Genomic DNA, 12,849 nt, shown 5'->3' on the forward strand with positions numbered 1-12,849 from the left:
AATAGGAAACAAAATTTGCACACCATATACGCCCAAAACCTGTTGATTTACTCACTGATATCTGTAATGTTCTCTCTAGTGGCCATTTAACGAAACACTGCTACTGCACACATATCTACCAGGCATTTAAACACGGACGCTTGAACACGAAGCATTGTTATAATCATTTTTAAGTTATCAAAACACAAACATTAAACAACACATTAATGAGTAAATTAGCGTCTGCTTTTTTACTGAGGCGAAGTGGTGCTACGGCATTTTTGCTTTTTTTTTTTTTTTTGGTCATTTCTCAACTGAGTTTGGTTTGTTACTCGAGTTGAAATTTCTCTCTATTTATATCTTAGCTCGCCGCAGCTGCCGGAAACATTCAGCAATCTCATACACATTTCTCCTCTCGTTGTTTCCTCAGAACATTCGCGCATAAAATTTATTCCATTACACACACACAAATTGGGACATATTATTTTGAACCTTGGAGTCCTGACTATAGTTTATACAGTAATATATAAATAATAATGGTTATTTTTGTACCGTTTCTTCATATTGCATGATTGAACGGTCTGATTTTGTGTAATAGAAAAGGAATGAAGGATGTTGAGAAATGCTGTGGGAATCTGTGTGTGTGTGTGTGTGTGTGTGTGTGTGAGTGAGAGAGAGTGAGTGAATAGTCTGCATTACATTCTCGTTTCATGCTCCCCCACTAGTTTCCCTGTCAGATACATCTTAAAGTCTAAGTGTAAACATTATGACTAAAACCTCATGATTTAGTCTCGCTTTATCTCATCTGACCCAATGAAATGGAAAAAAATGAAAACTCTTGTAATATATTTACGTTTGAATAAAACTGAGGCGCTCAGAAAGTAGAAGTTTGAATGTTTAATGGAAGACGTAGACATAAAAGAGCTGTATTTGGTCATTGGCATACTAATGCTATTGAAAAGCACAAACCATTAAAGCACTAACATTTGTCATGGTTTTGTCATAATTGTTTATACTGAAGGTCTCATCTCGTCTTCCTTTTCTCTACCTCTCTGTTCCGTTCTTTTCATCTGGTTTACAAACTAAACAAGATTCGTACAATCGATCGCTCTGTATTTGGATTAAAAGGCAGGAACGTATGCGGATGCGTCAGAAGTGTTTCTGAGAAAAGCTGCTCTCATGATAGGGGAAGTTGAAACGAACCACGGCAGCTGGAGCTCACAAATTCCCACCGTCTTGCATTACTCACCTCCATCTCGCTTTTACGGAGCTTACAGATAGATAACTACGTAAATGTTTCCTCTGTGTGTCGTGATCATTTAGTGACTGCACGATAAACTCATGTGTACTGGGTTTCATATAACCAAAGGCAGTGGTTAAAGTTCTGTGGTAGTGACAGAAACATTGTGACCGCCAGAAAGTAGTCTCACAAGCCAGACGTCTACTGTTGCTAGGAAGTCTGGTATTTTTGGTTATGAAACATGGTCAAGAAGAGGTCATTTTCCTGACATGACAAATGAACAACCAAAAAAATAATAATAAAAAAAAAACATTTTCCATAGCCTTTTGGCAAAGACACACAGATACCTCTTTTACTCGCGACTAACTTCTTTAAACAAAACTCAAAACTCTGAAAGAGTAGCCAAGAAATCTTTGGTATCTGAAGACAGAAGTTACTAACAAGTATAAACGTCTCTATCATCCATTTGTTCCCCTTCAAACCACATCCAGTTCTTCACTGATTTCTTTGATGTTGATGTTGTTTAAGACACAGTGTGACTTACTGTCATCTATAAACATGACCAAAACTTGGTCACTGTAATGTACACTATTTTCTTCAGCACGCATTAATATTACCTGGCCACCTTGGCTCCGTCTCTTATGGTTTGAAAGTGGAAATTTAGAGGCAAGTATGGGTTTACCAGAGATAGATATCTTTTACCAGAAAAAGATCAAAGTCAAAGTCGCTTACTGTCATGTGGACAGGTACCATGTACACAGTATACATGGGGAAGTAGTGGCTCAGTGGTTAAAGGCTCTGGGTTACTGATCTGAAGGTCAGGAGTTCAAGCCCCAACACTGCTAAGCTACCACTGTTGGGCCCTTGAGCCCAATGAGATAAATGCAAGTCACTCTGGATAAGGGCGTCTGCCAAATACCATGAATGTAAATGTGAAGTACTATGAAAAACTTTCTCGAATGCTGCTCCACAGACTATAGACAAGACAGGAATACAATAGATACATCACTGCCATGTACACAAGTGTATGTGTGTAGAAATGACAAGAATTACAAAAAAAATAACGATTGCTTGACAATAAGGCAATAAAGTGACATTATTGCTATTATAAAGTGTCCACTCCTCTCTGTAGGTCGTCTCGTCATCGTTGGTGATCAGACCCACAATGGTGGTATCGTCAGCAAACTTAATTATAGTGTTGGAGCTGTGAACGGCCACACAATCATATGTAAAGATGGAATACAGAACCGGGCTCAGAACACTTCCCTGTGGAATGCCAGTGTTGAGGGTCAGAGCGGAGGAGTTTTTCTTCCAGTTCACACGTGCTGGGGTCTGTTGGTGAGGAAATCCAGGATCCAGTTGCACGACGTGGCACTTAGTCCCAGATCTAGCAGCTTGCGGATCAGCTTGGTTGGAATGACAGTATTAAACACGGAGCTATAATCCATAAATAATAGCCTCACGTAGCAGTTTTTATTGTCCAGGTGGGTCAGGGTGGTATGAAGCGTGTGTAATATTTCATCCTCAGTGGATCTATTATGGCTCTAGGCAAACTGCATTGGATCTAAGGTGTCCGGAATGATGTTCTTCATGGGTTGCAGTACCAGCCTCTCAACGCATTTCATTCCAATGGGGGTTAATGTCATTAAGATAACTCACTTTGGTTTTCTTACAAATGTCCGTAAACACAGCAGCCAGTAACACACTGCATGTTTGTTTGTTTTTTTTTTAAAGATAACTTAAGTGTCTGTTCCACTACATGGCCAAAAGTATATATACACCTGACCATCACACCCATATGTTGTTCTTCTCCAAATTGTTGCCTCAAAGTTGGAAGCACATGATTGTTAGAATGTCTCTGTGTGCTGTAGCTTTACAATTTCCAGTATGACAATGCCCCTGTGCACAAAGCATGGCCTATGAAGACATTTACATTCATGGCATTTGGCACTAGTCCTTAACCAGAGCAACTTACAATTATCTCATTTATACAACTGAACAGTTGAGGATTAAGTTGACGGCTCAAGGTCCCAGCAGTGACAGCACTGGGATTTGAACTTTGCTCAGAAGTCCAACATCTTAACCACTGAGCTACCACTACCCATGATATGCCAAGATTGGAGTGGATAAGCTCGAATGTCCTGCACAGAGCCCTGACCTCAACTCCACTGAACACCTTTGGGATTAACTGGAACACTGACTACACCCCAGGCCTCTTCAACTTGCACCAGTGCCTGACCTCATTAATGCTGTTGTGGCTGAATGGACACAAATTCCCACACGCACGCTCCAAAATCTAGTGGAAAGTCTTCCCAGAAGACTGGAGGTTATTATAACAGTAAAGAGTGGGTATGTGGATGTGGGCTTTTGGCCATGTACGTAGTGCAGTTACCCTGTAGACTTCCTGTCGGTGGGTGGTGAAGGTCACATTTTAATGTCACATTCACATTAAGATAAGATCATTTAAAAGATTGATAAAACTTGTTTCTCTAATTGCTCCACATGTATACCCTGAAGTCATTTCAGGTAAAAACATCTGACAGTTGATTAAAAATCATCTCTGTGTGCGAGCTTTTTTTTTTTTTTGCTTCCTTTTCTCTTCTGAACATAAACTCTGCTGCGCCTTGTGTAAACCAGAGATACTAACAGGTCTGTTAGTTGCACCATGCAGTATGCATCAGCTCATAATAGATCTAGAAACGTATTATGTCTTCATGTAGATTTCCTGTGCTTGGATGATTAAGACCTAATGGATTCACATTCGTATCAGATCATTTAAAAGACCATGCTCGTTTCACTATTTGATCCACGTGTATGCTTTAAAAAAAAGAAGTTAAAATAGTAAATCCAGATGAGTGTGGGACTGACACAACCAACCATCTGATCAACATTCTGTAACACAGCTGTGATTTTATTGGACCAGTCGGTTCCGGAGGTTTCTTCCACGTCCCAGGACTGCATTTGTTTTCATGAGTTATTCGAACGCAATTTAGTCAAATCATACTTCTCATTGGGACGGCATTACCTTTCAGAGTGTGTTCCTTCTGAGGGAAAGCAGTATGTGCCATTGCTTGAATGAAATACATAACTCCAGAACATTTGAAAACAAAGTAAACAGCATGTGATTTGTAGATAGAGTTCAGTTTGATATAATCTATTCACAAAGCCTATTATCACAAAGGAATCAACACCCTAGCTACATTTTGTCAAATCTCACAGTGGTACGTTCATGGAAGAACTAATCCCAAGAAGAAAAAAAAAAAATCATACAAACTATTACAGGTTTCTGCTGTTTCCTGGCAGAGGGTCCATTTTCATTAAAACATTTTGTTAATACCTCTTTATCTATAACAAAATAATAATTATCCTTCATATTAAAAATATGTGATGAACTGTAAAGCTATTTTTTAAAATTCTCAGTGAATAAAAATGAGACGAAATGCTTGACTGGACAGAGGCGACGTCTTTTCGCCTCATCTTTGTGCAGTTACAAGGGAATTCATTAATTAAGCTTAAGAAGCAAGCTCTGCTAGATAGACTCCTGTCTCCTTCTAGGATGAGAAACTGAAGTCATTGTGGTTCCAGAAGCTGACAGACTCTAAATGGTCTGGGTAACATTAATATTTTGACCACGTTGGCCTTGCCTAAGAGGAAAAACTTCATAGTGTCTGTCTTGTTAGTCTAATATACTGCTAGCTAGGTAGAACTAATGACGCGTTAATTTGTGAATAATTTACTTTTATTAAATATGTGCAGCATAACAAATGACTAAATGAACATTAAATGTGCTTTGTTTCCAGTGAACGAGTTACAATCACATGACTGTATCTGAGTTTTATTCCCTTCAGGACATTCATTTAGCCAACACACGTGAAAGAAGGCTTTAGTCTGCTCTTAAGGCAATGTGCATCAGTAAAAAGGCCTGGCGTTCCATTTCAGAAGGACATAAAATAATTATTGCATTGGTATTTTGGGAAGTATGAATTAAAATATAGGTGAAATTTGAGGGAAAAGGCCAAGGACTGTTCCGTTTTATTTGACTAAAATTGCTGTATATTTTCAGCACTACAACGAAGAAAAAACAAACGACTAGAACACGACTAAACTATCATGTATTTTCATCCAAAGACTAAAACTAAATTTAGATCTAGCTGTTAACAAGGATTCCTTGCTTGTGTAATGCTGCGTAATGATATATTTCGTGTTTTCCGTATAATGTTGACAGCGTGTTCAAGGTCCTGGTGGTTCATCAGGTGATCAGTGAGTGTTTCATTGTTATATGTGTTTGTGATGGCCAACTTATTCATTGATTAATTGGAATTTAATGGCCCTAATGTACTTCTGATATTTTTGCTGCAATCTATAATGATCCTGTACGTCATTAAAGATCCTTTATAGATCACTACAGGAAATCACTAACATAGTATTCAAGATACTCTAGATTCTAGGTAGAAATCTTACTAAATTCCATTAAATTAGATCATATATATATATATATATATATATATATATATATATATATATATATATATATATATATATATATATATATCCTGGCTCTGTAATTAAATAAAAAATGCCTGGAGTCTTGCAAATCATTAAACCCATTGGATCATGACTGGAAACCATTAGATCATGACTGGGTCAAATCCCATTAGGAACTATGAAAACAGTACTGGAATGCAGTAGAAAGTTATCCCTCTAGCTACTTAACAACCTGACAAGGAAATAAAACAGTACAAATCAGCAAAGAAATTCACTGAGCTACATTGTTCTCTGCCGAGATCTACCTCCTGTAACTCACTCATAAGGAAAGACATTTGTGCAATTGCTGTTTAAAAAAATAAAATAAAAAATTGTAAACTTTTCAGGAAGGATCTCCTAAGTCCTGTATTCTAGCGCAGCGAGTCCTGATTTTCTTAAGCAGATTGCGCACTGGCTCTGTGTACTGCCTGTTGGCGAGACTGAGTATGATGGGTATGACGGCCATGCTGCCGACTCCCGTGCATGAGAGGATGATGTTGAGGGAGGAGCTCCTCTTCTCACCTCCTTGAAGCAACACGACGGAAACATGCAGGTAGACGATGTAGGGCACCCAGCAGACCAGGAAGGTGAGCGAGACGAGAGCGACACACTTTGCGTAGCGCAGATTGAGGTGATGTTCATGTTCTGAGGTCTCGCTGCTCATCACAGAGCGATTAAGCTTACAGATATCACTCAGTTGCTTTCGTGTAATCCAGAGAACTCGGCCTGTCATGGCCAGGATGGAGAAGATGGCAGGCAGGAGCAGCCCATAGACTTCCAAATAGATGAATGGTTTGGGAAAAATCTGTTTGTAGGAGCAGTAATCCTGCTCATCGTTTGAACAGTTATGTTCACTTACTGCTGGTTCGCCTTTTCTTAAAATGTAGGATGTATTAGCATCCAAGCTGAGGTTAAGTTGTTTCTCTGTCCAGTTATTCCATCCGAAGGCAGGTAAACTAGCATAGAGGAGAGGAGGAATCCATACAGCTAAAAGTGCAACTGGAAAGCAGCGGTGCACCCAAAACTGGCTGTAGTGCAGCGGATGGACGATGCACAGGTACCGCTCATAGTGCACCATGACCAGGTTGAAGAGGAAGGACAGGAAGAGGAAATTGGGGAAGATGTGTACGAGCAGGCAAGACGGAAAGTTCAGCGATCGAACGAGACCCATGCGAGGGATGAAGGGCAGAGCGAGGCCCGTACAGAGATCTGCCACCAGCAGGCTCAGGAAGAAGTAATTGGGCGTGTCATGGAGCTGTCTGTTGCAGGCGATACCGATGATGATGAGCAAGTTGGTGAGGATGATGATGGAGGACAGCGGCAGGGTGATGAAGATGATAAGCTTCTCCTGCTCACTCTGGTCCACGCAGTCCATCGTGGTGCTCAGTACGTCTCACCCTCGCTCCATGTATCCTAAAAAATTCAGAGATGCATATAGAAAGAGAAAGTTAAGAGGGTGAATGTATTTCATGTATGAGTTTGTATAGGAGTTTATGAACATGTCGAATGGATATAAACAGGATCGATCAGGAGAGGGGTAGGAAAGTTTTCCAGAAGGTCATCTTCAACATCTGGAGAAAATGGAGCACAACAGTGACATTACCAAGAGCAGGATGTCTTTCCAAAACTGACAAAAAAGGCTAAAACTTCTCAGGGAGGCTGCCAAAGAGACATATGATATCATTAAATGAGCTGCAGGAATATCTGGCAAATACTGGTCAATCCTGCATGTAACAACAATCTCACCTACTCTTCACATCTCTGGGCTATGGGGTAGGGTGGCTTTATGAAAGCCCTTTCTCACAAAAAAACAAACACACACACACACAAAAAAAACATCCAAGCAAGGTACCAAGAGACCAAGGTAGAACTTTTTGGGCATAATTAAAAAAATATATGTTTGGCACAACAACCACGACATCTTATCACCCAAAGAACACCATACCCACAGTGAAACATGGTGGTGGCAGCATGATGCTATGGAGCTGCTTCTCTTCAACTGGGACTGGGGCTCTAGTCAGGATAGAGGGAATCATGGACAGCTCCAAATACCAATCTATTTTGGCACAACACCTGCAGACCTTTGTTAGACAGCTGGAGGTGAAGAAAAACATCACTTTCCAGCACGATAATGACCCAATCCCAGTCAATAAAGGAAGAAAGAAAGAAAGAAAAAGTTCAACATTTTGGATGGCCCAGATCCTATCTTATCAAAACCTGTGCACAGGAGATCCCTTTGCAATTTGGTAGATCTGGAGTATTTTTTTTTTTTACAAGAAAGAGTGGAATAAAATTGCCAAATCAAGTAGACCCTTAGCCAAAAAGACTAGAGAGCTGTATTACGAGTAAAAAGTGCTTTAACACAGAATTAGTTAAGCCATGCGCATACTTAGGCAACCAGGTTACTGTAAGTTTATTCTTTTTCCGTTTTCCCCCTAAAATGTTTTTTTTTTCCACTTGTATTTTGAACATCACGTTAAAGGTGGAGAAAGATCAGACACGATTTATTTTGGTGTCGCTTCTTACATCACAAAACCTGCAAATTTAACAGAGTTGTGTAGACTTTATATATCCACTGTACTGTAACTTCCGTTAAAAGTTCAAAGTCATGTTCGAGTATGCAAGTCATGTTCGATCTTGACGCACAATGTGTCTCATGCACAGTCCAAGGACGAAAGTTAATCAGTCATGGGGAAAACAGTCCCACCTTAAATGTCTCTAATACTTGTGTAGTGACACATAAATTTCACGCGCAACAAATACTGTAATTACTGCAGATGTTATTAATCCTACACATGAATTACAGAAGAACAGCTTATAATAATATAATAATGTATCAGACGCAGTTTTGGCATGTGTACATACGCGAGCATATCCTGGCATTGTAAAATCTAACTTTTATAGAGTTCTTTGACCATATTTCTGGCATAAAATGCTAACCCAAGGAAGCCAGATGTTTTCATATTAATATGTAACGAACCTGTAAACTTTAGGTGGACAGTTCCCGTGCTGTGAGAAAAATACAAAAGGTATTCCACCTGAGACCGGATGTCCTGTTAAAACTGGGTAACTTAGTAACCCAAGCCGAAACTGAATTTAATATACACATGTTTATATAAGATATACATCTGTAATCCTTCAGTAAGGGTGTGTTTATCCTCTGTATCTACTATATAGTTGCCTATTTAATGTATGAGTTGAGACTCTCTCCTAGGGCACCGTAAATCGAAATTTCATCCTACATCATACATAAACAAGCATATACCCTACATTTCACTGATGCCAGGGGTAAAATTGTATTATTTTCTGTTTAAAATGTGAATTCAACAACAGGTAGGTGTGTCACAAAGTTCAAATTTGTTTATATATATTATATGATAAATTGTCCTGCTAAGTAACAAATAACAAATGGTTCCTGGACTAAACAATGCCTTTCCAGGTGCTACCATGATGCTACGCTAGTGGATATACACCTTCTGTACTAGTTATTTCCATTAACCTTGAAGTCCCATCTAGTCTCAAAAAATCAAGAACTAATTTTCATGAATAAATATCTATGTCTATATGTTCAACGGTTTAGAAAGAGAGACAAAAACGAAAAGAAGGAGAATATTTAACTCAAACGCACCTAGTAGCAGACTTTTTAATAAGAATCTATCTGCTAGTTGCTCAGATACACACGTTCACATGTTTGATTAATTAAAGGAGATGTGTGATTGATCGGTCATTTGAAATCAAATTAACTCATGATTTATTATCACTCAACGAGCAACTTAAATGTCAAAGGGATGTATTATTGTGTTCTTGTTTGCGTTTTTAACCCCGTGGTAGATGGATTACTTTGCCGTGGGATAAAGGTCACACACAGAGCCTCTGGGGCCTCTAGATGTGAGTAGATGTTTAGTCTTTTTATTTATTTATTTATTTATTTATTTATTGTGCGTATGTAACTTTCGATGTAACAAATTTACCAAATACATCATGAAATGCAGAAGTTTACAGCTATACAGCTACTCAAAAGCCTCGAACTGTTACGTACTAATTTTTTTAAAAAAAAAAAAAAAAGGTTCTCAGTTTTTTTTAAAAAAAATTAATATTTGTTCACGCCAAAATGGAAATAAAAGATTTTATTCTGGAAATAAAATAAAAATCTCAGCTTTACTTTCACACCATACAACATTACACAAATTGATTTAGATTTTTTGCAACTCCCTTCGACGAGCCTGCATTAAGAAGTTCTTTTAAAACCAAAAGTATTAAACAATACTGCAAGTTATTAAAAATGTTCATGTATTATGCATCTTGCCTCTTTAAATACTTTTGAAATGTTAAAATGTGCAACGCAGGTGCCTTATGTTACAAATAAATAAATAAATAAATAAATAAATAAATAAAAATCAAAAGATTCACAAGCAACAATAAGTGTTGCACGTACAAGTAATAATTAACAATACGTCATACGATTGATCGATTAACCGATTTTGATTGAACTCATTATTAGTATCTAGTAGCATCTAGTTTCAGATTGTAATGCTTTAAATCCTTTTCGTAGGTCTTTATAAGTTTGCTCAACTTTCAGCACGAACTTAGCCTTTCTCTGCATCACCACCGTGTTAATATTTACTTTTACTCATTTCAGATGATTAAAGTACTCCTAAACAAAAATATAATGTCTTTTGTCTGTCATGTGAGCATTTATCTAATGTTAGTGCTGTTAGGCTGCACAAACGTGTACTAAAAAAGACAGCAATGGAAAAAGAAGAAAAAAAAAACCCTACCTTCATAATCACATAAAGAGTAAACTGTTAATAAGATTGTTAACAGTCACATGTGTCTTTGTCCTCCTCGTCTAATCCCATGTCCGCACGGTTTTGATGTTGGACTGGGAACTGAGAGCTGAAAAGCTCCACTCAGCATCATATAACAGGGTCTAATGGCTGTTAAAGGAACAGTACACTTATTTCCGGTGTCTCAGTGAGGGAAGTGAAAGTTTTAGAAATGTCTGCTGTAAACAGGATGCCTCGATTTATTTTATAACCAGCTGCTAACACTATGTCGAGGGTATGAGAGAGAGAGAGAGAGAGAGAGAGCTAGAGAGAGAGATCTATGGAGGTATATGGAGTTTTACTTGACATGACTGTGGATGGAAGGGAATCGTTCTAATAGATTATCATTTCTATAGTACACAGCTCACACCGGGACCAAAGATTCACAAACAGTGTGTAATTGTAGATATGGTGAAGTTTTCTGTGAAGAGACTTTATTTGGAAGGAGTCTCCAGTGTCAGAGTCAGAGTTAGAAGTAAACCTATCACTTTAAGACCCAGAAAAGTCTTTAAGATGGAAGATTTGTGCTTCACAGTTTCTTGATACTGCGATTTGTGTTTGTTTTTATCTTACTGACTTCAAGAAAGTCGAAAAAAAAAAAAAAAAAAGAAGTTGGTGATGACAGGAACCGACATGTTTCGTGGACGTTCCACGCCATTAAATGTAACCATAAGTGGATAAAAAGTAGAAGTTGTTCTCTTGTAATTGTTTTGAAGATTAGCATTGAAAAACTGCTTTTACTTGTATGTCACATTAATTATGCTACACTATACAACCATCCATCCATCCATCTTCTATACCACTTATCCAGGGAAACCTGGAGCCTATCCCAGGGAGCATGGGGTACAAGGCGGGGTACACCCTGGACAGGGTGCCAATCCATCGCAGGGCACAATCACATACACACTCACACACCCATTCATACACTACGGACACTTTGGACATGCCGATCAGCCTACCATGCATGTCTTTGGACTGGGGGAGGAAACCGGAGTACCCGGAGGAAACCCCCGCAGCACGGGGAGAACATTCAAACTCCGCACACTCAGGGCCATGGTAGGAATCGAACCCCTGACGCTGGAGGGCTACACTATACAGTATACCAGATATCTATCTAGCTAACTCAATTATATGTTGCTTTTTTCTGAGTCCCTGGTGTTTCTGTGTCCATCAGCATTAAACCAGCGGGAACCCTGTCGTCTGATCCCACCGTCCCTCCTAAAAACCTTTTAATAATTTTACCACTGTATATAAAATATCAAATATTCCTAGCAGATATGACATGTCAATATGGCCTCTGTATACAGTATATGATACTCTCTTTGTGCCATTGGTGAAGAAAAGTTTCTTTTGAATAGTTTGCTTCATATGTACTCCTATTTGATTCTCCGATACGCTGATGATTTCTTTGTCGTTGGCCCATAAATGATTGAAGAGCTCGTTCTGTACAAGCCTAAGCAAGCGAAGAAGAAAAATTACAGGCTGTTACTCAATATAGATGCCCATGGAATCACTGTAGATATCTCTATTAAATATTTAGGCGGACAACTATACTGCCTACTATATATCTATACACAGTTACATGTATATATATATATATATATATATATATATATATATATAGAGAGAGAGAGAGAGAGAGAGAGAGAGAGAGAGAGAGAGAGAGAGAGTTTAGGGTGTCCCAAAACTCATACATTAACACTTTTTATCAAAATGCATGTATATACATATTATAAATGAAGCATGAAAAATTTTGGAAGACATTTTGACTTTTGGGACCCCCTGTACTGTATATATATATATATATATATATATATATATATATATATATATATATATATATATATACCACAAACCTTTAGTCGCCGTTATTGCTGCACAAGGGGGTCACACCGGATACTGAAAACAGAGGTTCACATCCTTTTGCCACTCACAGATATGTCAGATTAGATCGTTTTCCTCAATAAATAAATGACCAAGTAGAATATTTTTGTCTCATTTGTTTAATTGTGTTCTCTTTATCTACTTTTATTGCTTGTGTGAAAATCTGATGATGTTTTAGTTCATATTGATGCAGAAATATAGACATTGCTAAAGGGTTCACAAACTTTCAAGCACCACTGTAGTAACTCCCCTATGTATGGAGACTTTTGGGACACCCTGTATAATCATGCTCCCAAACAGCACAAATATTCCAAAAATTATCTCAATTTGAAGAAATCCTCCAGTGTTTTCCAATCTAATCTCATTTTGACAGATTACTTTCTCCGTCCTAAGATC

At 38.3% G+C, this 12,849-nt stretch overlaps 1 protein-coding gene across 1 annotated transcript; it reads right to left on the minus strand.

Moving 5' to 3' along the window:
- Positions 1 to 5,778: 5,778 nt before the first annotated feature.
- Positions 5,779 to 11,709, minus strand: gpbar1 (G protein-coupled bile acid receptor 1). Its single transcript, XM_053627588.1, has 2 exons — positions 10,522 to 11,709; positions 5,779 to 7,156 (listed from the first exon to the last, which is right to left on the minus strand). Exon 2 carries the CDS (start codon positions 7,116 to 7,118, stop codon positions 6,087 to 6,089), a length of 1,032 nt encoding a protein of 343 aa, XP_053483563.1. The 5' UTR covers positions 7,119 to 7,156; positions 10,522 to 11,709; the 3' UTR covers positions 5,779 to 6,086.
- Positions 11,710 to 12,849: the final 1,140 nt, after the last annotated feature.

Source organism: Ictalurus furcatus, chromosome 6 (assembly GCF_023375685.1).
Source record: "Ictalurus furcatus strain D&B chromosome 6, Billie_1.0, whole genome shotgun sequence".
Lineage (NCBI taxonomy): Eukaryota > Metazoa > Chordata > Actinopteri > Siluriformes > Ictaluridae > Ictalurus > Ictalurus furcatus.

Bases quoted from the DNA above. Each gene is read 5' to 3' on its own strand.
- gpbar1 (XM_053627588.1), bottom strand. From the start codon at position 7,118: ATGGACTGCGTGGACCAGAGTGAGCAGGAGAAGCTTATCATCTTCATC.